General features: G+C 41.3%; 1 protein-coding gene across 4 annotated transcripts in view; it reads right to left on the bottom strand.

The window, feature by feature from the left end:
- NEO1 (neogenin 1) overlaps window positions 1-24,881 on the bottom strand; it is a 165,859-nt gene that overhangs the window by 73,169 nt on the left and 67,809 nt on the right. For all 4 annotated transcript variants that reach the window (XM_084816935.1, XM_084816934.1, XM_084816933.1 and 1 more), the window contains exons 2-6: window positions 23,187-23,504; window positions 16,168-16,443; window positions 15,455-15,608; window positions 12,151-12,287; window positions 138-292 (exon numbers count right to left, since the gene is read on the bottom strand). In XM_084816935.1, the coding sequence (XP_084673061.1) occupies window positions 138-292; window positions 12,151-12,287; window positions 15,455-15,608; window positions 16,168-16,443; window positions 23,187-23,504 (1,040 nt within the window). The remainder of the gene's footprint in view (window positions 1-137; window positions 293-12,150; window positions 12,288-15,454; window positions 15,609-16,167; window positions 16,444-23,186; window positions 23,505-24,881) is intronic.

Raw genomic sequence — 24,881 nt, forward strand, 5'->3', positions numbered from 1 at the left:
TGGAGAATAAAAGGAGTTCTAACAGTCAATATTTTCCTTGATCAAACATATGTTTGGGTAAACAACAATTCAGCACACTTGAACATTTCACTGTTAAGTAAACCGGGCCACAGGTTTCATACGAAACATATACTTACTACAATTTTAAAGTAGTCACTAGGGATCACCACATCTCCATTCTTTACCCACTTCACTGTTGGAGTTGGCTTCCCAGTCACATCACATTCAAACACAATGTCCATGGATTCATGAGCATAGATATTAGAAGGCTGTTTCAGAAACTCAGGAGGAGCTTTAAATAAGGGAAGAAAAGACAATTACTAATTAATTATGAAGTATGGCACACATTGCTTGACTGTTTCATATGACAGAATAGACAAGCAGCCTTAATAGATACTGTAGTAGTATATGCGAGTTTCAAAGCAGGAATCTTATAAAGCCTACTAGCTTCCAAAATTAATTGCTATTGTTCAAGAATAAATAATCAAGCAGTAAAATTTAAGTAAGGATGACAACCAATTAAAGATGTTTAGTTCATCACCTGTTTCCAACAAATTAATCAATTAAATGACATATTGAGAGATAACTTTAAGAAACTGATGGAAGTGTAAGATAAATTTCATAAACAAAAGCAACTTACTCAGAAGGAAAAGCCATTTTTAGAACTGTCTCTCTCATTACCTATCATAGTAACATACCCCAAAATAAACTTGAAACTCCAGTTAGAGTTGGTCCCTACCCATTAATCAACTAAAGCTTTAGCTGATTATCTAACCACTCAATTTTAACAGAATGAAAACTATCATCAAGGACAAATGATATTGCACAGCAACAGAACCTAAATAAAAGCTGACCAAAACTACAGCTCCTTTAACATTGTGTGTGAATTAAGTAATCAGCTGCAATAGGATGGAAATACTCTGTTGCAAATGGAGAAAAATCCAAACCAAATAAGAGTGAGCTAATCTCCAATAGTGATCAAGCGGGAGGAAAGTTATTCCTACATGTGCATCTCAGTTATTTGCATGCAGGAGGAAAGGGACAACAGTGCAGGACACAAAGGCATAAATAATAACCAGAAGCCAAAAGTCTAAAATGCATGCCTTGCTTTCTAAACAATATGAAGAACCAGTGTGATCTTTTGTTTCTGTCAGCAGGTCCAAATACAAATCTACTGTTTTAATGAGAGCAACACAATTCTCAATGTCTCGTTTAAGTGTATGCCTGAGCTCCACCTGCAACTGGAGTTGTGGAGTTAAGTTTGGAGTTAATGGACTTAAGGGCGCAATCCTAACTAGATAGGCAGCCACCTCCAACCACGGAGGCAACCGCCTATCCAAAGCAAGGGAGGAGAGGCAGAGGAGATGTTTCCCTCCGCGCCTCTCCTGCCTTGCTATTTTTCGCTAGATAGCCATTTTCAGCTACCTAGCAGCAGGTGGGGTGACCAGGAGAGGAAGCTGCCATACGACACATTGGATGTGTCATACACACAGCTCCGCTCTCCCTGCCCCGGAACGTGCCCCAGCCCACCCATTTTCAGTCGCTCCACGCTTGTCTTGCATGCGTGGAGGATGGGGCTTCTCTGCGATGCCTCCGAGGCAGCGCGGACGAGAGGGGCGGTCGGTTTTCCAGAAATCAACCTCGGAGTGCGGGCTCTAAGCTTGGTTCCTGGAAATGAGCATATCCTATGGCCTGCTAGACAGTGTCTAGTGGCCATAGGATTGCTCTCTAAGTTGTTGTTGTTTTGTGTGATTGCCAAAGGAGGTGTTTTTTTGTTTTGTTTTTGTCTAGTGTGCAGGGAGGTGTTGGGGGAGCCATGTTGTCTACAGATGTTGAATATGAGAGACATTCAGTTCACTGGGCATTTTTTCTACAGTAATGCATTTTTAAATGCTTTTGAAAATTATTTTTTGTAACTGAACAATATCAGCATTCAGAATTCATACCAATTAGGCACAAGTACAGATGTTTGTGGTAGACAAGTTAAATTGATAACCAGACAGCAAATGAGCCAATTATATAAAATAAGATTTTAATGGAAAATTACATGTTTTAGCACCAGACAATTAAATTTCAAAGCAGCCTTGGAGACTTTTCCTCTTCACCTTTCCTACTGCCAGTATTACCCAGATAATATATGTTAAATGTACAACTCTATTTACTGTGATGGGTTAAGATTAAGCACATTTTAAGTTTATTATCTTTACGTGGATGGTGGAAAGCATGCAACCCATAAAGAAAAAGAAGCAATGCAATCATGTATCTGAATTCTGTCCCTAGAAAAATGCCTCTGATACCTTGTTAATGACAGTTTGTGTGACAGGTGGCAGTTCTTGTATCAAGGGATAAGAAAAAAAATAAAACATGTCGCCACCCCCCACCCAACTAACCTTTAGCCAGATGGGTATCAGTTATGACATCTTTGTGATTTGCAGCCCATGTTCGAAGACAAAAGCAAAATATCTCTGACTCTTACAGAACTAAGTGGAAAAGCAAATACACTGTTGTAATTAATTAAATGTCCTTTTCTAAAAAATAATTATTTAAGAATGGCAAGTTGCCATTAACGTATAACAGTTCAGTTTTAAAGAAATCCTAGATAAATGTAGAGGCTAGCAAGTACAATTCCCTTGCGTCAGTATCAGTGTCTCTACTGCCGATATCAACAGCTAATTTAACCATATTTTTGTACCTTGGGATTTCTCAAGAGCTCTTACAAAAAAAATCATTTTGGAAAATGACATGAGCCACTTAACTTGGTTTTAAGTTTCTTAATGCTATTTTGTAAAATTAAACAATTAGGAAATAACTTCAACTTTTCTAACCCCCTTCTTTAAAAATGGTTAACTAAAAATGGAACAATACAAGTAGGAAGGCAAATTAATAGAAATTAGATTCTCCTGGAGAGATAACTGGCAAATAAGGGAGAATTGCCTCTCATGCAATTTCTTTCTTTCTTTGGATTCTTTTTAGCTCAAGGAGTATGGAATACTGTTTCAAAGCATGAATAACCATGGCCATCCTCCCATGTATTCATATACTGTATGCTATAACTCACAATTCTGTTGATATGAAAACAAACTTCCTCTGTGGAACCCAAAACACATAAATATATCAAGCCTTCCATCTTCTACCTTTCTATCAAAGTTAAGAAACAATTGATTACCTAAAAAGGTAAATATGATTTCTTTTTAATAATTCTGTCACTGAAGACTCCACACTTCCCAATGAAAAACAAAGGCCTGGATCCAAAAGAGGTCCCTACGTATACCATCAGCATGGTGTGTTTACTTTTTGATGCAGCCACTACTAAATTAAAGTCACTGAGCGAGCAGTGGCCACCCAATTCCAGGCACACCCAGGTAACAACAGCTTTCTAGACACCTATCTGTCTAGTTTTTGGCCTGAGGGGTGCTAATAGCCCTGATTCACAATTTTCACCTACAACTTGATTTCAGAAACTGCAACCTATTAATCCTGCTAGATCTTCCTGTAGCCTCTGATACAGCTGATCATGAGGTACTGGGGGTACAGCTTCAAGCCTGGAAAGAATTTTGGGGATCTACTTATGAATGGTTCTGATTCCCTGCAGGGAGGATCTAAAGGATGGTAACAGGGTTACCTATCATGGCCCAGGATGTTTCCCATGTGGTTCAGTAGTGTGCCATTTTGTTCCTTCTTATCTTCAACATGTATACAAGGCTCCTGGGTGGGCTTATATTTCTGTATGATGTTCAAAGAAATCAGTATGCTGATAGCACCCATATCTCCACTTTTCATCTGGCCCAGTTCACCACCCTTAGTATTCTTCCAATAACTGGACATAATTGGGAACTAGATGTGAGCAAGCTGACAAATTCAATCCAGGCATGATTGAAAAAGACATAAGCTGGCCTTGTGACTTGGAGGGGGCTGGGATTCATTTCACGGATGGGGTTTAACACCCTGTGGTCGTTCAGGTTTGGAACTTTGGGAGCGCTCCTGGATTTATCCATCAGCCTGGATACTCAGATTGCCACAATGATCAAGAGCACTTTCTACCAGCTTCACAACAAGGGGAAGATCCATGTTTCAAAAATACTTGTTCAGTTTTTGACATAGTGTTTCATGCTTAATGATACCGTTGACCATGGTATCCTCCTGGACCGCCTGGAGGGGTTGGGCATTGGAGACACTGTATTGCGGTGGTTCCGGTCCTTCCTCTCCAGCAGGTACCAGAGGGTAGCACTGGGAGAGGAGGTTTCGGACCCGTGGCCACTTACTTGTGGGGTGCCACAGGGTTCCATCCTCTCCCCGATGCTATTTAACATCTATGTGAAGCCGCTGGGGGCTATCATCAGGAGGTTTGGGGTGCAGTGTCATCAATATGCGGATGACACGCAGCTCTACCTCTCATTCAAATCTTCACCAAGGTTGGCCGTAGAATCCCTGTCCAAATGTCTGGAGACGGTGAGTGGCTGGATGGGAAGGAATAAGCTGAAGCTGAACCCTGACAAGACCGAGGTACTTTTGGTGGGAGACAAGAGGAGGATGGGGGATGTTGACCTGGTGTTGAATGGGGTACAGCTACCCTTGAAAGATCAGGTCTGCAGCCTGGGGGTCATTTTGGACTCCCAGCTGTCCATGGAGGCTCAGGTGTCAGCTGTGAGCCGGACAGTGCTGTATCAACTCCATCTGATACGGCGGCTGCGCCCCTTCCTTCCCGACCATCTGCTCCCATCGGTAGTACATGCCCTGGTCTCCTCTCGTTTAGACTACTGTAATGCGCTCTACGTGGGGTTACCCTTGAAGACAGTTCGGAAGCTGCAGCTGGTGCAGAACGCGGCGGCTCGCCTGATTAAAGGCAGCCGCTGGCGAGATCACATCACTCCAGTGCTGAAGGAGTTGCACTGGTTACCAGTTGTTTTCCGGGCCAAATTCAAGGTGTTGGTTTTGACTTTTAAAACCCTACATGGTTCCGGCCCAGCCTATCTTAAGGAGCGCCTCCAGCAGCACCAGACAGGCCGCTTAACAAGATCAGCCTCGGATGGCCTTCTCTCTGTCCCATCAGCCAGGACAGCTAGACTGGTGGGGACGAGGGAGAGGGCCTTTTCTGTGGTGGGCCCCACTCTGTGGAACTCCCTCCCTAGGGAACTCCGTCATGCCCCCTCTTTAATGAGCTTCCGTCGTGCATTAAAAACGTGGTTGTTCAGGCAGGCATTTGGGGTGGGTTAGGGTATTTTTAAAAAAAAAATTATGGTAGAATTTTATTGTTTTAAATTGTTTTATGGTATGTTGTACATCGCCCAGAGTGGCTGGGTGACCAGTCAGATGGGCGATTAATAAATTTAATAAAAAATAAATAAATAAATAAATAATGCAAGGCTTTAAAAAAAAAAGAAAGGAAATGCCACTTGATAAAAATCTCCAACATATAACTCAGTTTGAAACTGACAGGCCAGGAAACCCAACAGCAATGTAGTTTACGTCATAGTAATTCCATGAATCTCTAGAGAGCAAAATACAGTGACTGACTAATGTAAATTATTCCCCAGCTGAAAAGTGAACTTATAACCTTGTCAGCATCTGTCTCTCTACATGTTACTTCCTGAGTTAAACTGAAAAAGTGTATACCACCTTCTGATAATCTACGTAAGGGAAATTGACCATTTATTTCATTGGCTAAGTGAGATCAGACTAATTTCCCAATAATTTTTTTAAAAAATTATTATATATGATCCTAACACAGAAAAGAAAGACAAAACTATTCATACAAGTTATCTCTCTTTGTACAGAGCCTGCACAATAACCTTATATATTACTCCAGATAACCCACCCTACTAAAAGGAAAGAGATTCGATGAATACAGTGTACTCTTGCAAAAAAATTAATCTCAGCTTCAACACTGATCCAGAGAAATGCAGGCAAATTGCATTTCTATATCACCTCTTGAGGCAATGGCCAAACAGCTTATATAGACAGGGTTCATAAAACATGATAACCCACACTCAAGGTTGAGTATGGGTTGAGTGTGTGTTGTTGTTGAACCATGGACTGTTATTGAAACATGAGTTGTTCTGTTGTCTGAACCCAGCTGCAATAACAAACCATGGTTTGTTAACCACGAACAACCCACAGTTCACAACCCAACAACAAACCATGGGTTCTCTCAACAACAATCCATGGTTCAATGAAAACCCACACACAACACATACTCAACTTTGAGTGTGGGTTATCATGTTGTGTGAATCCAGTCAGAGTGACTTGCTTGGCATGATACGATAACCCACGGTGGGTTGTCAGTCTTGTTTGTTTCAGGGTGGCTTGTCATGACATCCAAACTGGGCACCATTTCCTCAGCATGGTTTGTTAACCATGCACAAGCCACTGTGAGAACCCATGGCTTATTGTTGGGTTGTTCAGGGTGGCTTGTTGTGACATGCAAACTGACATGTGGCTTGTCATGATGTGCAAACCGACATGATGGCTTGTGCACAGCTTATCAAAAAGGGCTACAGAGCCACCAGGCAAGAGCAGCAAAAAGCCTGGTCAGTCCTTGCGATCTCACTAATGATATCCTCTCTCTATTACGTCTTGAAATGACACTAGTCAATTTATTCCTCCACTTCATTGTCTCCCGAGACACAGATATCTTTTTCCCCACCTTGGGGAAGAGATGCGCATATTTAACATTATTTTTTCCCCAACTTTCGGGGAGATTTGTGCAATTTTAACTTATTTTTTTATTTTTTGACTTTTAGGGAGATCTGCACAAATTAGGTAAAGTGCAGTAGTTATGGCACTTTAACAAATTGGCACAAATCTCCCTGAGAGTTTTTTTGTTTTGCTTTTTTGTATTAAAGTTACATTTGTGCAAATATTTGTAAACCGCCCAGAGACCTTCAGCTATTAGGCAGTATAGAAATGTAATAAATGAAATGAAATCTCCCCAAAGGTAAAAAATATAATGCTAAATATGCACAAATCTCTCTGAAGGTGAAAAGAGAAACCTACAAAATAAACTACACTAATGAGCACATTTGCGCTCATTAGCGGAGTAGGCTGCTGAGGTTGTACCGCAAAGGTCCATGGGATACATGCCAGAAGCAGGCAGGAGGACTAAGAGGGAAACAAGCCATGTCAAGCTGCAGAGTGCCTGATCATCTCTCTGGAGTAATGTGGGTTAGTGAGCAAACAACCAACATACCGTAGCTTATTTTCAGGGTGGTTTATTGTGACGTGTGAACTGGCCCAATCAGTCAATATGTTATTTTGGGTTCAGGTTGCTTATAATCATAAATTCCCAATGGATGAGAGAGAGCTTACACTTAATGTCATCATCCATGGTTCAGGTAATAGTCTTAGCTTAGTGAGGTTTGTTGTTGTTTTTTAAACCAAGCGATTTGCAAATCTGAAAAAACATATTTGTATCATCAATTCATCTCCTTCTGAGTGGGGAAGAGAGGAATGAAGCTATCTAAAAGGTTGAAATATATGATCTAGAACTATATTATCTTGTCTATATAATCGTAACCTTAAGTACCACGCCAGTACAAACCTGGCCAAAGCAAAACCATAGCCAGTCTCAAATGCAATTATCAGATGTTTTTCCATGAACTTTTAGCAAAAGACCAGATGGCTCCTGCTCTTCCACAAGAATCAAGTGGAAAGCAATGAGGTTCTCCTTCTAAAATGAATTAAAGGCCCTGATAAGTAAACCAGGTTTCTAGGTGAGCATGGATTGATACTTGGAGACTACCATCCACTTTGATGTAATAGGGTGAGCACTGAACAGGTGAGTCAGCATTTCAGGAAGAAAACCCTTCTTAAAAATAACAAAAAGTCACATGCATGGTATCAACTTTGGCTGGTGAATATCATAATGATCCCAAGGTTTAAAAGAAGAAAAGTGGAAGAAAGCACTGTGTGGCCTGCTGCTTTTGCACCTATGCAAAACCTAGATCAGCTCTTTTTAGCTTCAACCTTTCTTCCTGTTTTTCCTGAAGCCAACTTGCATAAGTCTCTGCTACTCATAAAATGTTTGTTTTAACTATAAATCTTCCAGAAAGCTTCATATATTATGCAAAATTTTATAGCAGTTCCCCCACGTGAAATAACGAACATGTTAGGACTGGGCTACTTTCGCCCAGCTTCAGGGTTTGCCCAATTTGGGGCGGGGAGGGGGGGAGTTCAGACAAATCCTGAAACATGGGTGTGATGTGAGGTAAAGGTTGAAACATTTTTAATTGTTTCGTGGGGGGGATGCTTACTCATAAAGGATTCATCTTTTTTCCTTTTCTTCCTTCTAACCATATACAATTCACCACCTGAGCCAGTGGTGAGGGAGCCAGAACAGAGTTCATGCCTGTTTCCACAGCAGCATTTTATTAAGTTTTTTTTTTAAGAGGAGGAAAGAAGAGGAAGACACCACTGGTGACATTGTAGGTGGCCCTTTCTCCCCTGAAACAACTTGAAATGGCCATCCCAATTCTCTACCTGAGAATGAGGGTAAAATGGGAGGCCAATTCAAATTCAGCCCTAATGAGCATCTATGTGTGGAGGATATTAACACACAGAAAGCTGTAAATGTCCCTGTCTTAGAGAAACTGCATGAGAAAATCATGGTCTGGTAATTTTCACATAGTTCTTCATTGCACCCATTCAGCTGACCCAATGTCAAGTTTTACAATGGCATAGATCACAATGGTATATTATAGAATAAATTTAAAAGCCAGTTCTCAACATTCCATCCCACTTTCTCAACATTCCATCACATTCTTGTGTGACTAAGAAACAGAATCTGTAATTACACTATGCAAATATGGCTGTAATTTGGGAATAAATCCTTGGAGAGGACAGCAGCTATCCAAGACACACTGGAGTCATGAGGTGCAGATGTGGTCGGTCCTCAACTACAGCTTTTTAAAATCCAACATAAGTGAATGGCTGACACTTACTTCTTCGGGGAGAAAGTAAAACTTGGCACTTTGCAGGCAATGTTGTGGGCCCAATCCCTGCCCATGATTTTCTTCAGCAATAAGGATGCAACAGGGCAAGTGTGATTAATCTCTGTGCACAAAATACACATTGCACAGTCATGGGTCTCCACAATATATAGGCCTTGCCTTTATGTATACCTTGCCCATCATTAGGGGCTAGTAAAATATCAGCATGAAGACGCCAAAACAACATTGCCTGCAAAATGCCAAGCTATATTTATAATTTATAAGGAAATTTATAAAATATTACTTATTTCATAAAAATCATATTGAAAGACAACTCATAGCTACAGGAGAAGGAGAAGAAACTGGAAACATTTCACAGTACATGAATGTCAGTCACAAGAAGATGAAGGTGCATTTGCAACAATGGAACCTCCAGAAAACAACCCCAACTGGTGACTAGCTCCTGTTAAGGCTGAAAGGCACTGGGGAAGTGACTGATGAGTCCCATGGATCTAGCACATTAGAACCATTAGAAAAACTGAAGCAGCTTTATACTGTCCCACAGGTATTTGTATAGGGCCAATGCTTTTCAGCTTGTTCATAAATGATCTGGAATTAAGAGTAAGCAGTGAAGCAGTGTTTGCAGAAGACACAAAATTATTTAGGGTGGTTAAAACAAAAAGGGATTGTGAGGAGCTCCAAAAGGATCTCTCCAAACTGGGAGAATGGGCATCTAAATGGCAAATGCAGTTCAGTGTAAGCAAGTGAAAAGTGAAACACATTGGGGCAAAAAATCCCAACTTCAAGTATAACCCGATGGGATCTGAGCTAGCAGTAACTAACCAAGAAAGAGATCTTGGGGTTCTGGTGGACAGCTTGATGAAAATGTTAACCCAGTGTGCAGCCACTGTAAAAAAGGCAAACTGTTAGGTATAATTAGGAAAAGAATTGAGAATAAAACTGCCAATATCATACTGCCCTTATACAAATCTACGGTGCGACCACACTTAGAATACTGTGCACAGTTCTGGTCACCGCACCTAAAAAAAAGATATTGTAGAGCTGGAAAAAGTGCAGAAAAGGGCAACTAAAATGATCAAGGGACTGGAGCAACTCCCCTATGAGGGAAGATTACAACAGCTGAGATTCTAAAGATTGTTTAGCTTGGAAACAAGGTGAGAAAAGGGAGACATGATAGAGGTGTACAAAACTATGCATGGTGTGGAGAATGTGGACAGAGAGATATTTTTCTCCCTCTCTCATAATTCTAGAACCCAGGGTCATCCCATGAAGTTGATTGGTGGGAGATTCAGGATAGATAAGGAGTACTTCTTCACACAGCACATAGATAAACTATGGATTTTGCGACCACAAGACGTAGTGACGGCCACCAATTTAAAGGGGGGTTAGACAAATTCCTGGAGGAGAAGGCTTTCAATGGCTACTAGTCCTAATGGCTGTACGATACTTCCAGTATCAGAGGCTGTATGCCTATGTACGCCAGTTGCTGGGGAACATGGGTGGGAGGGTGCTGTTGCACTCACATCCTGCTTGTGCGTTTCCCATTGACAGCTGGTTGGCTACTGTGTGAACAGAATGCTGGACAGATGAACCCTCGGTCTGATCCAGCATGTCTCTTCTTATGTCTCAGACCACTGGTCTATTTAGTTCAGTATTGTTTACATCAAGAGTCAGCAACACTCTCCAAGACATCCAAGTGTGCCCATTAGAGCCTGCTGGACCCCAGACCCTTCCTTCCCACTGCTGCCTTTCCTTCACCCCACCCTCCGCAGCAGCTTTTCCTTCCTCCTGCCACCACTGCTGTCTTTCCTTCCCTGAACCTAGCACAACACCAATAGCGTAGCCTTTCCTTTCTCCACCATGGCCTTGCATTCTCCTTCCCTCCCCAACCCAACGGCATCAACATGGGTGCTTCCCTTTCCTTCCTTCCTTCCCTCCCGCTACCATGCAAGTCGCCTGTCAAGTTCCTTGGTCCTCTCCATTCGCAGTCACACACTCCAAGGCACCAGGCTTCAGGCTCACTATTTTTATTAGTTAGCTACCAGGTTCTTTGCAAAAGCAAATCCTCGGAGACTCTCAGGCTACAAAGGAAAACAGCTAGTCCACACAATTACGAATATCAATAGAGGAGCCAAGTGAGAATCAGCGATGTTGCCAGCAGTTTGAACAAGAACTTGCCGGCCAGAATAACTTAAGGATGCCCCTCCCTTACAGTTGTGCCCCCCTACATAGGCTCTCACGCATAGCCAACCGGGTGGAACATCTGAGCTCACCTCTAACTTTTCCCACTTCGCTCTGCACCGAACTCTAGCATCCTTCAGGTCACACCTCGCACTCTCCTCCACCAAGACCTGGGTTCTCATGGGGGAGGAAAGGGGGGACCTTCCGGTCGAGCCATCAGTGAGCCAAGTTCCTGAGAAGAACACCTATCCTTATCTGAGCTCACTAGGGATGAAACCTCCCCCAGTTCTGGCTGTTGCCCTTCTGAGTCTGAGCTGCTAACTATCACCAAATGCTCAGAATAATTCCTGACACTGCCTTTCCTTTCCCTGTCATGGCCTTACCTCCCACTCACTACCTCGCCTTTCCTGCCCCCTGGGTTGTTGCTGCTACACATGCATGCCACCAAAGCCTTTCCTTCCTCCACTTCTGCCACCACCACCTTTCCTTCCCTCCCACCTCGTTCCCACACATCAGGAGATAAGGTGAGTGCAGCAGTTGGGGGGGCGGGAATAGCGAAGGGGGGGAAATAGCAAGCAAAGAGAGGAGGAAGAAGAAGGGAGTTATGAGCGGGGGGGGGGGAAGAAGAGGAGAAAATAGTGAGGGAGGAGGAAAGTGTGCCCACACACACACCCAACAGCAATTTTTGGTGGTGCCCATGGACCCATGTCAAAATGTAAAATATGACTGTAGACTCTAAAAGGTTGCCTACCCCTGGTTTACACCAACTGGGAGCAGCTTACCAGAATTTCAGGCCTACCTGGAGATGCCAGAGTCTTAATCTAGGACCTTCTGCATGTAAAGCATGCACTCTACCATTGCGCTATATTATCTTCCATGGTTAACCTCAATCCCCCAATCACCTAGGATCACTAGAAATGGCTCCATCTTCTCTGTCCCACTCACAAAACTTTTTTTTTTTTTTTAGAGTTCTGAGGCCTTCACTGTACTATCACTAGTCTCTTTAAAAAAAGTATTTACATACCCTGTATAGTAAGATCAGCTTGTGCTTCAATTGTTTCATTTCCATTATCTGCAATGCAAGTATATGTTCCAGTATCATCTTCTGTGATATCATTTATCTTCAGGGTCCCCCCAGCCAGCAATAAAAATTTTTGAGAGCTGTGCAAAACAGGACAGATTGGTGAACTGATTTTTTAAAAGTGCTGATAGAAGATAAGAACACAAACATATCTAAGATTCCTAAGCAACCTGAACATCCAATTAATATTTTTAAATCCCTCCCCAACAAACTATTTCCATTCTTAACAAATGCAATTGAAAATATTCCAGTTATACCATTCTATTTCTTTTTATTCTTGTTAATTTTTGTGCATTTCCTCAATTAAGGTAACAAATGCCTAATATGTTGCCCTTTGCATTGATCAAATTAGGATACCGAAAATCAGGCTGCACTAATGATTATAAGTGATATAGGGCAATTTTTATAATAACTATCCAAGGCATGCAAACTCAAGAAAACAAGGTAATTGACAATTAAAGACAAAGGAAATAATAACCAAAACAAAGAGCATACTGAAGAAGACCAGAATATATATGAATGAACATCCATCAGTGTTAGTAGATAAACAAATACACCCAGGAATTAAACACATAAATCCATTAATACATAAAGTGTTTATACTTTTCAGGTGGCTTCAAGGATAGTGAGATCTATATATGATCCAACCAAATAGTAGGACCAATGCAGAGCAGACATCCAATGGGAGTCTAAAAATGTATCAATTCAGTAATAAGTCTTTTGCAGCTCTGAAAAGGATACTATACTACACATGTTGTTGTTGTTGAGTCGTTTCGACTCTTCGTGACCCCATGGACCATAGCACGCCAGGCCTTCCTGTCCTGCGCTCTCTCCCGGAGCATGCTCAAGTTCATATTCATACTACACATGTAGCAGCATCTAAATATCCCAGCAAAGTTCCATGTAATAACAATGAATTCCCAATTAGTTATTTTACAAGATCTATTTTAGTTGGAATCCAGGACAGCATTAAAATCACCTCTCAAGAGAACCTCGCCAATTCTGAACTCTTGAATATTTGCTTTAAAATCCAAATTTCCTCCTTATTTGGTGCATATAATGGCTTGGATCCTTTGCACAAGCAGAAGGAACTTTCCACTGTGTTGGGGATCTCTGAATCCAACCAATTGTCCTCAATATTGGTGGTTGGCTATCCCATACACCTCTAATGAATAGAAACTGTCCAGGTTTCAGCTTTGTTCATCTTATGTCATAACATACAACAAAAAGCCATGCATATTAAGTGAATATAGCTATGTACATATTCATAATAGGCATATGGCTTAATGATAACAGTATTTCACAGAAACCATTTTAATTATCTACTACGCGGGTCTCTTCAAAACTGTCTTAGCCCCCAGAAGCACTATATCCGGGCTGCATACAGGCCTAGGCTGGTGGGGCTGGGTGCGTGCAGGCCTGGGCTGGTGGGGCTGGCCATGCATGCACAGGCCCCTATTGGATACTACCCAAAAGAAGCCACTCCATTAGCAAGTTTTTTAAAAAATAACCCTTTTTTGTTGATTTGACCAAAGATCAAAATGTGAGGGAAGCTGTGGCAAATATGTGTATCTAGCCTCCTGATAAACAACTGTGAAGAAATCTTCTATTTTAATCTGCTGTGACATCTTGAGTTGAGGATTCAGAATAGGCAGGTAAATCAAAATCCATGCCTCATTGCTTGAAAGTACAATGAAATATATTCTGCACCAAACTTGTTGTTCAGTCGTTAAGTCGTGTCCGACTCTTCATGACCCCATGGACCATAGCACGCCAGGTCTTCCTGTCCTCAGTTCCCAAACATTTTAAGGGTCATAATAGGTTTGTGGATCTCTTCAAAAAGAAACTCAGGTCACCCCTCCTTAATATTTGAGCAACTTTTTTCTTCTTTTTATACATTCTACTATCCTGTTACTACTGCCTTATTCTGCTGCATTTGTAGCCCAGACCTAAGCCACAAACAAGCCTGACAAAAAAGCTTCAGCTCATTCCTTTGTTCTCCACCTGAAAATCTTGAAAGCACACATTATTCCTGTCTCCTCAGTTCTTGAGGTCACCCATCTTGACACAAAGTGTTACTAGCATTCAGCACAGCATTATCAGATTCCTCCACATCTCCTATATGAATTTCTAGATGGTTGAGCTGGTCTTTAATAGGATCAAACTAAGCCACCATTTCCTCCTTAATATCACTGTTCTGCAGCACTGATCTGAGCATTTCATTTAGCTAACCGATAGTGCTTTCTTCTGCCTCCCACTCTACTGCCAGCAAGTAGTACAGCAAGTTCTGACAGCTGAGTCACTGGAGTGGGCCAAGATCCTGATCTCAATTTTAACATTTCAGCATCTACTGATTGAGAACTTGAGTTTTTGAGCGCACTGTCCAGGCACTGAAAACTCAAAAAATCACTGCTGTGCTGCTTAGAATCTAAGCCTTCGATGTTCACATTTTGTAAGAAGTGAGCAGTGGGAAGGCCTTAGGTAGCCATTTAGCTGGTGACCACAACCCCTTCCCAGATCAACTTGTAAGCAGTAGCTTGCCCTTTGCCAGAGTGGAAAAACATTCATTTCTTAAATATGGGCATTGGATATTGTTGTTTTGTTAGGCAACTGAGTTTTCAAACCTTTACTTAAGCATTAAATAAACATATTTTCATAGACAACAGAATATGCAGCTGCTAACAGCCATGATAGATAGCGGACATCACCGGAGTGATGGATGAGGAGAAAAAGACAGACCTAGTCTAAAACTATTTTGTCTTCTCAAACATTCCTTCTCCCTGACAATATGCATCCTTTGCTACCTTGGGAAATGTTCTATAGATAGCAAGAAATGTGTAAAGCAACTCACAGTAGAAAAAATTGCAATAGCACAAACATGTTACCTTATATTTTATACCTTATATAAGTTACCTTATATATCAAGTGTATATTTTGACAGTATGTGGTGCGTTGCATGATAGCAGAATCAAGGAGACTGACTGTTGCCTTCCTGCTTCCCTCCTCCCGCCCGCCCGCACCCCCAACATTCACTTCATTGGTAGGTCCCTCTCTCAGTAGCTTCCATGGAAAGACTTTCTAGTGGCTGCTGACACTTTACACTCCCTTACCCTGTAATCTCCTAGCAATAACAGCTTCGTGTGACTTCTCCCCCAAGAAATGGTGGGTAGAGACCAGGGAAACATATGAGGATAGGAAGGAACAGCAGAGCAGAAAGATCAGACGTAACACCAGAGCTGCTACGCACCTTTCTGTAACAAGCTCTTCTTCATTTCTTGTCCATCTGGTAAAAGGAATGGGATTGCCTATAGCAACACATGGCAAAACTGCACTCTGTCCAATAACTTTGGTAAGTGAGGAAGGTTGTCTCAGGAACACTAGATCTGAGGCAATTTCAGATTCTGCAAATAATGTGATGAGAAAACTTATGGTTATTACAGCAAAAGGAAATTTAAAATGATGCTAACAAACACAATAATTATGAATGCAATACTCAGTAAGAACTTGTTTCTTACTTGCTCCTGCATACACATTTTACAACTAAAACTTTGCCAAGACACAATCAATGTAACTTGTGCTAGAAATTTAGCTCAGTAAATATGACAACACCAGGTAGTAACTATACTAGACAAAGGTATTTGGAACAGGCACAAGTACTGGCCTCAGACTACCTTGCTGTGGTGACTAAGATAGTAAAAGTATCTTACAAAACTGTGTACTACAAGAAAATTCTGTTACTATTCAAGAATACTCTGGTCTGTGGCCTGGCACAGAAAACCAACCAAAGCCTTTAAAGTAAGCGTTTATGAGATCTATTCCCAGACGACTACAGAGCAGCATGTCATTTAAAATTAGCGACCCTGAACACCAAGCTGCTGGAGCCTCTCTGATATTAAATAATCTTACTAGTGATTTGCAAGGAGAACTAGGAGAGAAAAACCTGAGCAAACATGCCTGTACCTGGAAGAACTTTAATCTCTGCTTCATCACTGTATTTGGGAGAACCACCAATTTCAATAACACAACAATATGTTCCGCCATCCTCATCCGTAGCATTGCTAACTATTAAAGCTCCATTTGGCAATTTGAACACACGGTCATCCAGAAAGAGTGGCTGATGATCTAGCTCCCACCTTACAAAAGGTGCTAGATCAGCATTGACTTCACAGTTAAGAACTATGCTGTTTCCTCTATAGACAGATTCTGACTCCGGCTGAGTGGTGAATCTTGGAAGCCCTAAACGTTACAGAAAAAGAACACAATGTTAGATTGTGCATATATATTTTTCCTCATTTCTTCTTCCTTTAGGCAGTATGCATGTTTACAATGTAGGAACATATTGGCAACCATCATTCCTTTATGCATAATAGACAGACTCATAAACCCATTGTCCATGGGTCCCATGAGCATATCCCATTGTGAAGCACAGCTTGTCTGTTTACAGAATCATAGAATCTAGCTCAGCTATGAGAAACCACCTTCAGTTCTATTACCCCATAATGAGAGAGTGGAAATGGAGATCATGTACCTGCTCTCAGTTATACAATTAACTTAATGGGGACATAACTGAAGCTTACAGATTTAGAATCAGGAGCAAGAAAGGAACACTTTAGAAGGATGGCTGTGTACAGCAGGAACAGAATAACAAATTGGTAGCAGGGTTCCTGATCTCAGAAGGAACATACTGCCACACGAAAATTTGCAAACATATTCCCCCTCCCCTTCCAATAAAAGAGTATATGCAAAAATCCATTTCGATGGCTCTTAATTCTGAAGATCTGGCATTCTACTTCCAATTTCTACAACTGAGACATATATGGCACTTCATCCTGCCAGTGAGTCCAGAGGCTTACAGGGACAGTATGGGAATAGCACAGCCTATGGAATCTGTACAGCTGGCATCCCATATCTACTGCAGTAGTATGCCAGAGAAATATTCCTATAACACATTACTAACTATACCTCTAATTCAGTAAGAATACAAACATTTAGATTTTCCTACATGGACACAGGTAGTCTAGAATCATCAATGCTGAAAAAGCCTGCCAAACTTGCCTAAATGGGAAGCAAGACTTAATTGGGTGCTGTTTAACACAGTCTTAACATTTCCAAGTTTTGTTTGGTGAAATGTTAGTGCAATCTCTGGATTGTTTCCCCCCCCCCCCCTTAAAAATGCTAAGACCATCAAGTGCCCATAGAGGTGATCTGGAAGGGGGAAATTCGCAAGATAATTGTGCAAAACTTCCTTATTCCATTTTCAAGTTGTAGCTTTTTAAACTCACAGGATATTTCTTTACATGTTTTGTTCTAAGAATAGTTTACTATTGCTGATTTTTACTATTCCTGTTCATCTGATCAACCTTGTTAAATCCATCTGCTGTTTAACCTGGATACTAGTAATAAAATTAACACTGATAGGGTTAAACAAATATAGTGCATGTTTGCACAAGATCTTCCTGTTCTCACCTTTAGTCTAAAACTAAAAACAAAACAAAAAGTGGAGGACACACAACAATTTCTTAAAGATGCTGTATTACATATGATGCTGCATGTCCTTTTGCTTTGTGCATTACTGCTATGTGCACTTCCCCTGTAATTTTTAGTTTTCTTTTCAGACAAACATCTATGCCTAGGTGCTGGGTAACCTTCAGGAGTCTGACACAAGATCAAGTTAACATTTTTTACAGTGAATCTGGGGGAACCTAGAGAAGGTTAGAATCCTGAAGCAGTTGATGCTCCCACCCTTGAGGAGCTAAGGTGAGTTGAATACCTCAGTGCAGGTCACCCTCTGTGACCCACACTGAACTTCTTGGAAATGATTGCATCCTTAACGCCAGATCATCCCAACCTGATTCAAAGAAAAAAATGAGCTTGAGAAGAGCTACACCTTTGCTCTAAAGATACTACCCTGTCTGTGGTTTTAGGAAGGATTCAAAGATGACCTGTTCTACTCCTCTTCACGTTGGGCTAGTACCTCAGTCCAGAGACACTCACATACAAAGTAGGCTGCATGCAACTGTGCGTGAAAATCTCCACATACCAGCCTATGAAACAGATTATTAGTGTTGATTTGCTGATGTGGGGTAGCAGGAAATAAGAGGCACATGTAGAGTAAGTTCACAATGGAGGAGGGCAACTTCAAGAAGTTGGAGAAACACTACATTAAGCATATGGAGCCCCTTTCCTACATTCCATATACATAAATTAACAGTGAAGTGCTGCATTCCATATGAAAACTATTTGACCTTAAAACTGTAGGAAAGTGAACAGTGCATTTAATTATACAAACTTCCTATGAACTAAAGTTTCCAGTTTCCTATATCATAATTCTGTTTCAGTTATTCCATGGTAAGGGATGTGAAATAAGGAAACAAGGTCATATTTCAGAGTAAGATCATCGTATCTACCTGCCATTTCCACTGCACAGACCTCAAAGAGCTGCCATTGTATGATGATGGAAAAAGAAAATGCCAACAGCTGGAAGGAAATGGGACCTGCATTTTTCTAAACAGAGTAGTTCAAATGCCAAATTTGTGGATATTCAGCTCCTGTGTGTGTTGCTGCTGCCAGTCATAGCACATTTCTATTTGAAAAATATGATTTTCCTTCAAATATTAATATCCCATATTGGAACAGCATGCTTTTTTTTAGAATAGTCCTTTGTCAGCCCACATCAAGCTGCAGAACCTCTGAACAGATTCCACTGCACTGAGACCCCATTCCTGTTTAAACATCAACAGCATCATTTGTAAACTCCTGTACTATTTATGGGGGGGGGGGCGCTTGTGTGTGTCTGTGGGGGAGTCATAAGAAACCTGTGTGCACATTCAGGCAAACACAGTAACTGAGCACTTGAGCCTATGATGAATAGGATACACCACAATTTATAAAAACCACATGTACAAAATTAAAGCTCCACATTCTGTGAAAGTGAACAATAAAGTTTTCACTGACTTAAGATTCTGCAGAATTAGATGTATCACCAATTATTAGACACAAAGACACTTTCACATGCAAACATTTTCTAATGCAATATGTAAGCTCATAGGGATAGATACAAAATACAGTTTATCTTCTCTCACCTGCAGCCAATAAAAGCACAAGAAAAACTGAAGAGCTTCTTTGCCATTGCTCCTCGTATTCCCCAAGAGTTGAAAAACTATGATAGCTGGCCACAGTTTCTATAGCCAATTACATGGGCATTACGCTTTACTCTCCAACTAGTATTTTTTTTGTAACATAATTTAAGAGCCCACCAGTAGCACCCTCCATCTCTCCTAGCACTCTCCATCTCTCCCTTACGCATGGCCAATTTGAAAATTCCAAAAAACTTGTTTCACTGATAAAAGGGGACTCCTAAAGCATACAGCACAACTAACAAACCTGCATCAAATTCCCATTAAAGATGTGAAGGCCTGAGGGAAAAATGCCCCCCCCCCCATTTCTCTGCAAAGAACCTTTTGGGGTTTTTTTCTGAAAAATTGAAGAAATTGAACAATTTTGGATTATGAAATATTTTCTTTTAGAATAATGAATACAATGTTTAAGTCAAGGAGTTCATATATTGCTATCCAGCCTTTACTCCCCCAAAATGATTTCTAAAAACCACATAATAGGAAGATTTTTATAGAAAGACTAGGGATGTAAAATATCTGGAAATTTTGATGGGATGGGGTGGGATGGGGGAGATATTTTTAATATTCTCCGTAGGATTCTCAGTATAGTTATTTCTTCCATTCCTTATTAAGAAGTATTGATGTAATGTATCTGATAGACATTTAGGGACGCTCCAAGTCATGCTGACATTCCCAACATATGACTAGCTACTTATCATAAATATGTGAAGAAAATGTGCATTCTTGACAGCTTGGCTTTTGTTCAACAGGGTCCTGTGTTTCTGGGCTTGTTCTGGTTACATGCTGTTGCAGTCTATGAATGTAGCTCTTCAATCCACATCTGAGAGAAACATGCTCCATCACATCTCCCACATGCAATGGAACACTGTGAGGCTTGGGTCTATGAAACTCACTACTATGGTTTTTAATAAAGTTCCAAATTAGACCTGCCTCAGCTATAACATCTTTAACTGCTGCTACCAAAATAAACCCTCTCTACCTACAAGAAATGTCACTCTTCAAATAATAGGCTGAGATTGCTTAAAGGTTCTTAAATTAAATGTGCTTAAATTAAATGTGCTTGGTTACATTCCTAACATGTAAGAAAGTCTTCCCCAGCTAAATAATCTCTTAATAGCTTTTTCTTCAGACCAGATTTCCCTAAACCCCACCCCAACCAATTCCTCATAAACAGGAACATATGCTATATGACAGTCTTCTTCTGCCTCCAGCTCTTCCTGGTTCTTCTGGCTTCTAGGATGATTCAGAAGTTTCAGGCACAAGTTGTTAAAGCTCCTAAAATGTGTTAAGTATAATTTAGTTTGCTCACAAAATTTTCACATTTGGGATATTAAATATGATTTATTCAGAAAATAATTACAAATTTACTACATTTACTTTTAGTTGTTTTTAATTTTAATGATACTTTTATGAGCAAATCATTATACACAATACATTTTATGTTTCTAAAGCAACAAAGTGACTTTAAATCTACAGAGTACTAGAAAAATAAGTATTGCATATTTTCCCCCAAATGTCTGGTTCCTCCCCCCCCAAAAAAAAACAGTGTTTTTCCGTGGTTTTGAAATTTCCAGACATTTTACATCTCTAATGTCCATACATTATGAGCATAGACCCCTGTGGCCCTCCCCTACCACCCACCAGCTGCTTCCAGTCCAGCTAATCCTTTAAAAAGAATCAGCTTTGCCTGCCCAACTCCTTCCATCAAATTCCCTATCCTTCCCCCAAACCCTCAGGGGTGTCATATTCCCAAGGCCAGAAAGAGATTCTAGGTCATTAAGGACCATGAAAGTCCTTCCTTACATCCCTGATCACCTATCAAGTTTGTCAGTCAAAACCACAGGATAAACACATTCAATCGGGACAGCCAAACTCATACCACCAGGGATAAAAATCAAGCACTTGCATCTTGTGATATTGTTCTTCAGTGCTACAACACAATAATGCAGACTATGTTAAAAAGCAATAAACAACACTGGGATGTAGGAGCAACTATCACAATTAATTCTTTACCCTGAGCATTTTATTAAGTAAAGAAAAAATGCTAAGAGAAGCTAACAGTTCATTAGGGGAAATGAAAGAAACAGCAGCATGAGCCAATTGTTTCCCTCCTAAAATCACTAAAGTTTCTTTTTCTTTTGTTTTTCAAGTATTTTTTGCTGTTGTTGTATCATAACATTTCTTAAGATGCATAGTCTGAATAATACTATATTATTTATGTATAACAGGGACCCATACAAGTGTGTGTGCATGGGAAAGCAAGAGAGCAAGCAGTGAGGGCTGGGGGTGGAGACAAAGATTCCTCCTCAGTTGACCCTTTCGCCACTCTAGCCGGAGGGAATGAAATGTCCAGCTACTGAAGGAAGCCTAGTCAGATTTCCTGCAGATCATCCTTAAAACTGCTCTCCTCCGCTTGCTTTTGTCCTCATAGAGGGTAGAGACTTAAGGCATCAGAAGACACATCTGCAATGTACATTTTCCTTATGACCCCAGGGGCAGGGCCTCAACCATGACTATGGAGGCTCAAAGCTGTCCTGGTGAATGACCTCAACTGTTGTTTTGGATCCCTCTAAATATGAAATGCTGGCATGGATACCTATTGGATATCTAAAGCATTTTCCTCCATAAAAATGTGGATATCAGGCCAATGTTGCCTGCTAATTTGCTATCGAAGAATAAAACTCTGGGCAAGTACACTTTTCTAGTCATCACATCAGGCATCCACTCTTTTTACGTTAGGAGCAGGGTGAAATACATTCCTCTGACTTCCCAATAAGGCTTCTACCATTATTGAATTAGAACATCGTGGGGCAGGGGTGTTAATCTTTTCCCCGCTCTTTTTCTTTTATTAACTTTTTTAAAGAGCTCCACAGGGGTGGGGAAAATCCTGATGGAGCCTGCCTACCCATTCCGAAGGCAGGAAGTTGTCTAGGGGATTGAGATGATGTCCCCTCCTCTTCCAGATATTATATTTTGGAGACTGCCTTCCCAGTCTACCCCAAGCTAGCTGTCCTCCTACCCTGAAGGGGAGAATAGATATTTAGTACTTTAGTTGGGGCGGAGGGGGGGGGGTAATATAGATTTCCTAGCTATTCTTAGATTACCTGAATTGAAACTTTGCCTGTAATGTAATATATATATGTACTTATTTTGTAGTCTTTATCAGCCCCAAAATTTTGTAGTAAGGCCGTGCATGGACCCCCGATCCGACTCAGAGGCTGCTTTGAGGCTTCTGAGATGGGCCCAATTCACTTCTGGCTGATTAAGGGCGGGGGCAAACTGTGTCGGCCTACGAAGCCGAAGCAGGATCCAGACATCTGAATCCCACTTCGCCCCCCCCTCCAACACACCGCCCAGCCGCCAGCTCCTTACATGGGCCTTTAGGCTTGTCCCATGGGGGAGCACCACCAGGGGAGCTGCCTCCTGCGCAGCTGAGGCAGCCGTTGCCGCCACCAGCTCCTAGGCCTTCAGGACACACACCAGCAGCTGTCTTGTTGTTCTGGGGGATGGGGGGCAGTTTTAAAAATGGCTCCCCCCCTCCGGAACAACAAGACTGCTGCCAGTGCATGTCCATAGGACCCAGGTAAGGAGCTGGGGGCTGGGCAGCAGCAGTTGCGGCTGGGCTCCTAGATCATGCTGAAGCACACCAAAGCATTTCAGGGCGACCCGGGCTGCTTCACGCCCCCTCTGCCTCGCCTTGGAGGTGGCCCAAAGCGGCCCAAAACACCCTACTTCAAATCGGAGTTCAGGCTTTGTGCCAAAGAGGTGAACAGCCCAATTTTGTAGTCTTATCAGCCCGAAGATTCTCCAATGGGATAAACACTGGAAATTCAAAGTACTCACCTGCTACTGTGAGCTTAGCTGTTCTGCTTACAATAGTCCCAAGGCTTTCAACAGTTGCAACACACTGATAATGCCCTTCATCAGGCTTATTATGCTTGGAATGCACTACACTGTTAATTAATAAAGATCCATCTGGTAGCAGCTGGCGTCGGTCATCTGACACCAAGTTCAAGAAAGTCCCATCCTTTTTCCATTCAATTTTTGGAGATGACTCACAGTAAGCTGAACAATTCAGTATAACAGAAGAAGCTCTAACTGACAGAGTGTCCACTGGTTCCACAATGAAATAAAATGGAGTAAAGGTCCTCACAATGGGTCCTGTAAAAAACAAGGGAAGTTGAGATTTATTAAGTGATTCCAAAAGATTCTTAACATTTTTTAAAATACTTGAAAGTTGCTCCATACGGTCATAGATGTTAACTGCTCAAGAATCTGCTTTTTGTAGTAAATATTTGAAGAAAAAGTATGCTCCCTGTGTACCACAACCACAGATACAGCATCTTACACATAAAGCCTAGATCAACAGAAAAAATCATAAATGCAGGCTAGAATCCAGCTTCTTTAGGCCATCTCAGGGTACTCACCCAGCTAAATTTTGACTCTCTTTCAACAGATGATCCCCCAATACAACCTGTATAATTATTGATTTTTAAGAATTAGTTATATTAGGTGTCTTTAAAAAAAAAGCTGCTTTAAAATAGAATCTAATTTAGTACATATCCACACTTCTATTTAAAAAAAACACACACACCTGAATCCATGACCATCAAACTCACTGAATTAAAGCCTGCTTTTCAGTATAAGAGAGAGGCACGGAAAAAAATAAGCCTTTTGAGTTCATACATTATAAAGATGACACAGCCATTGTGATAGTTGTAAAGATACATAATCAACCAAACAACATGGCAATTTAATTTTCATATCTTGGAACAGGCAGTATTGTGCCAGCTCCATGCAATCTTGGATAATACGGATTATTTAGATCCATTCCAGTCTGACTTCCAGCCTGGGTTCAGGACAGAAACTGCCTTGGTTAGCCTGGCTAATGACTTACGCTTGGGAATGAATGGGGTGGGGAGTGTGACCCTATTGGTTTTTCTGGATCTCTCGGTTGCTTTCAGTATCACTGACGATGATATCCTTCTGGAACGTGCAAGCCAGGACTTGGGAGACCCAGCGTCATGGTGGCTCCAGCCCTGGGGGGCGGGAGGGCAAATTCAGGTGCTTATGCTGGAGGGCTTGTGCTCTAACCCTTGGTCATTTTCTATTTGGGCTTTTCAATGTCCATATGAAACTCCTGGGAGAAGTCACTCAAAGTTTCGGGCTGTCATCAACACAGCTCTACTTCTCCTTTCCACCACCTAATCCAAGGCAGATGAAACCCTAGACAGATGTCTGGGGGTTTTATGGAATGGAGTTTCAGCTAATAAAGTGAAGTTTAATCTGAATAAGACCAAAGTTCTGTGGGCTGGGACACCGGCTAATCTGGATGGAGGTTTAAATCTGACACTGGATGGGATTTCATGAATCTGGGAGTGCTTCTGGGCTTGGTGCTGTCTAAGGAGGCGCAGGTGGCATCGGTTACAAAGAGTGATATTTTACCAGATTATGCTGGTTCAACAGCTGACCTAGCCACAGTGACACATGCCTTCATTACATCAAGATTAGATTACTACAATGCACTCTATGTGGATC

This window comes from Heloderma suspectum, chromosome 11 (genome assembly GCF_057233095.1).
Source record: "Heloderma suspectum isolate Gila_16-S chromosome 11, 16-S_ref, whole genome shotgun sequence".
Taxonomy (NCBI): domain Eukaryota; kingdom Metazoa; phylum Chordata; class Lepidosauria; order Squamata; family Helodermatidae; genus Heloderma; species Heloderma suspectum.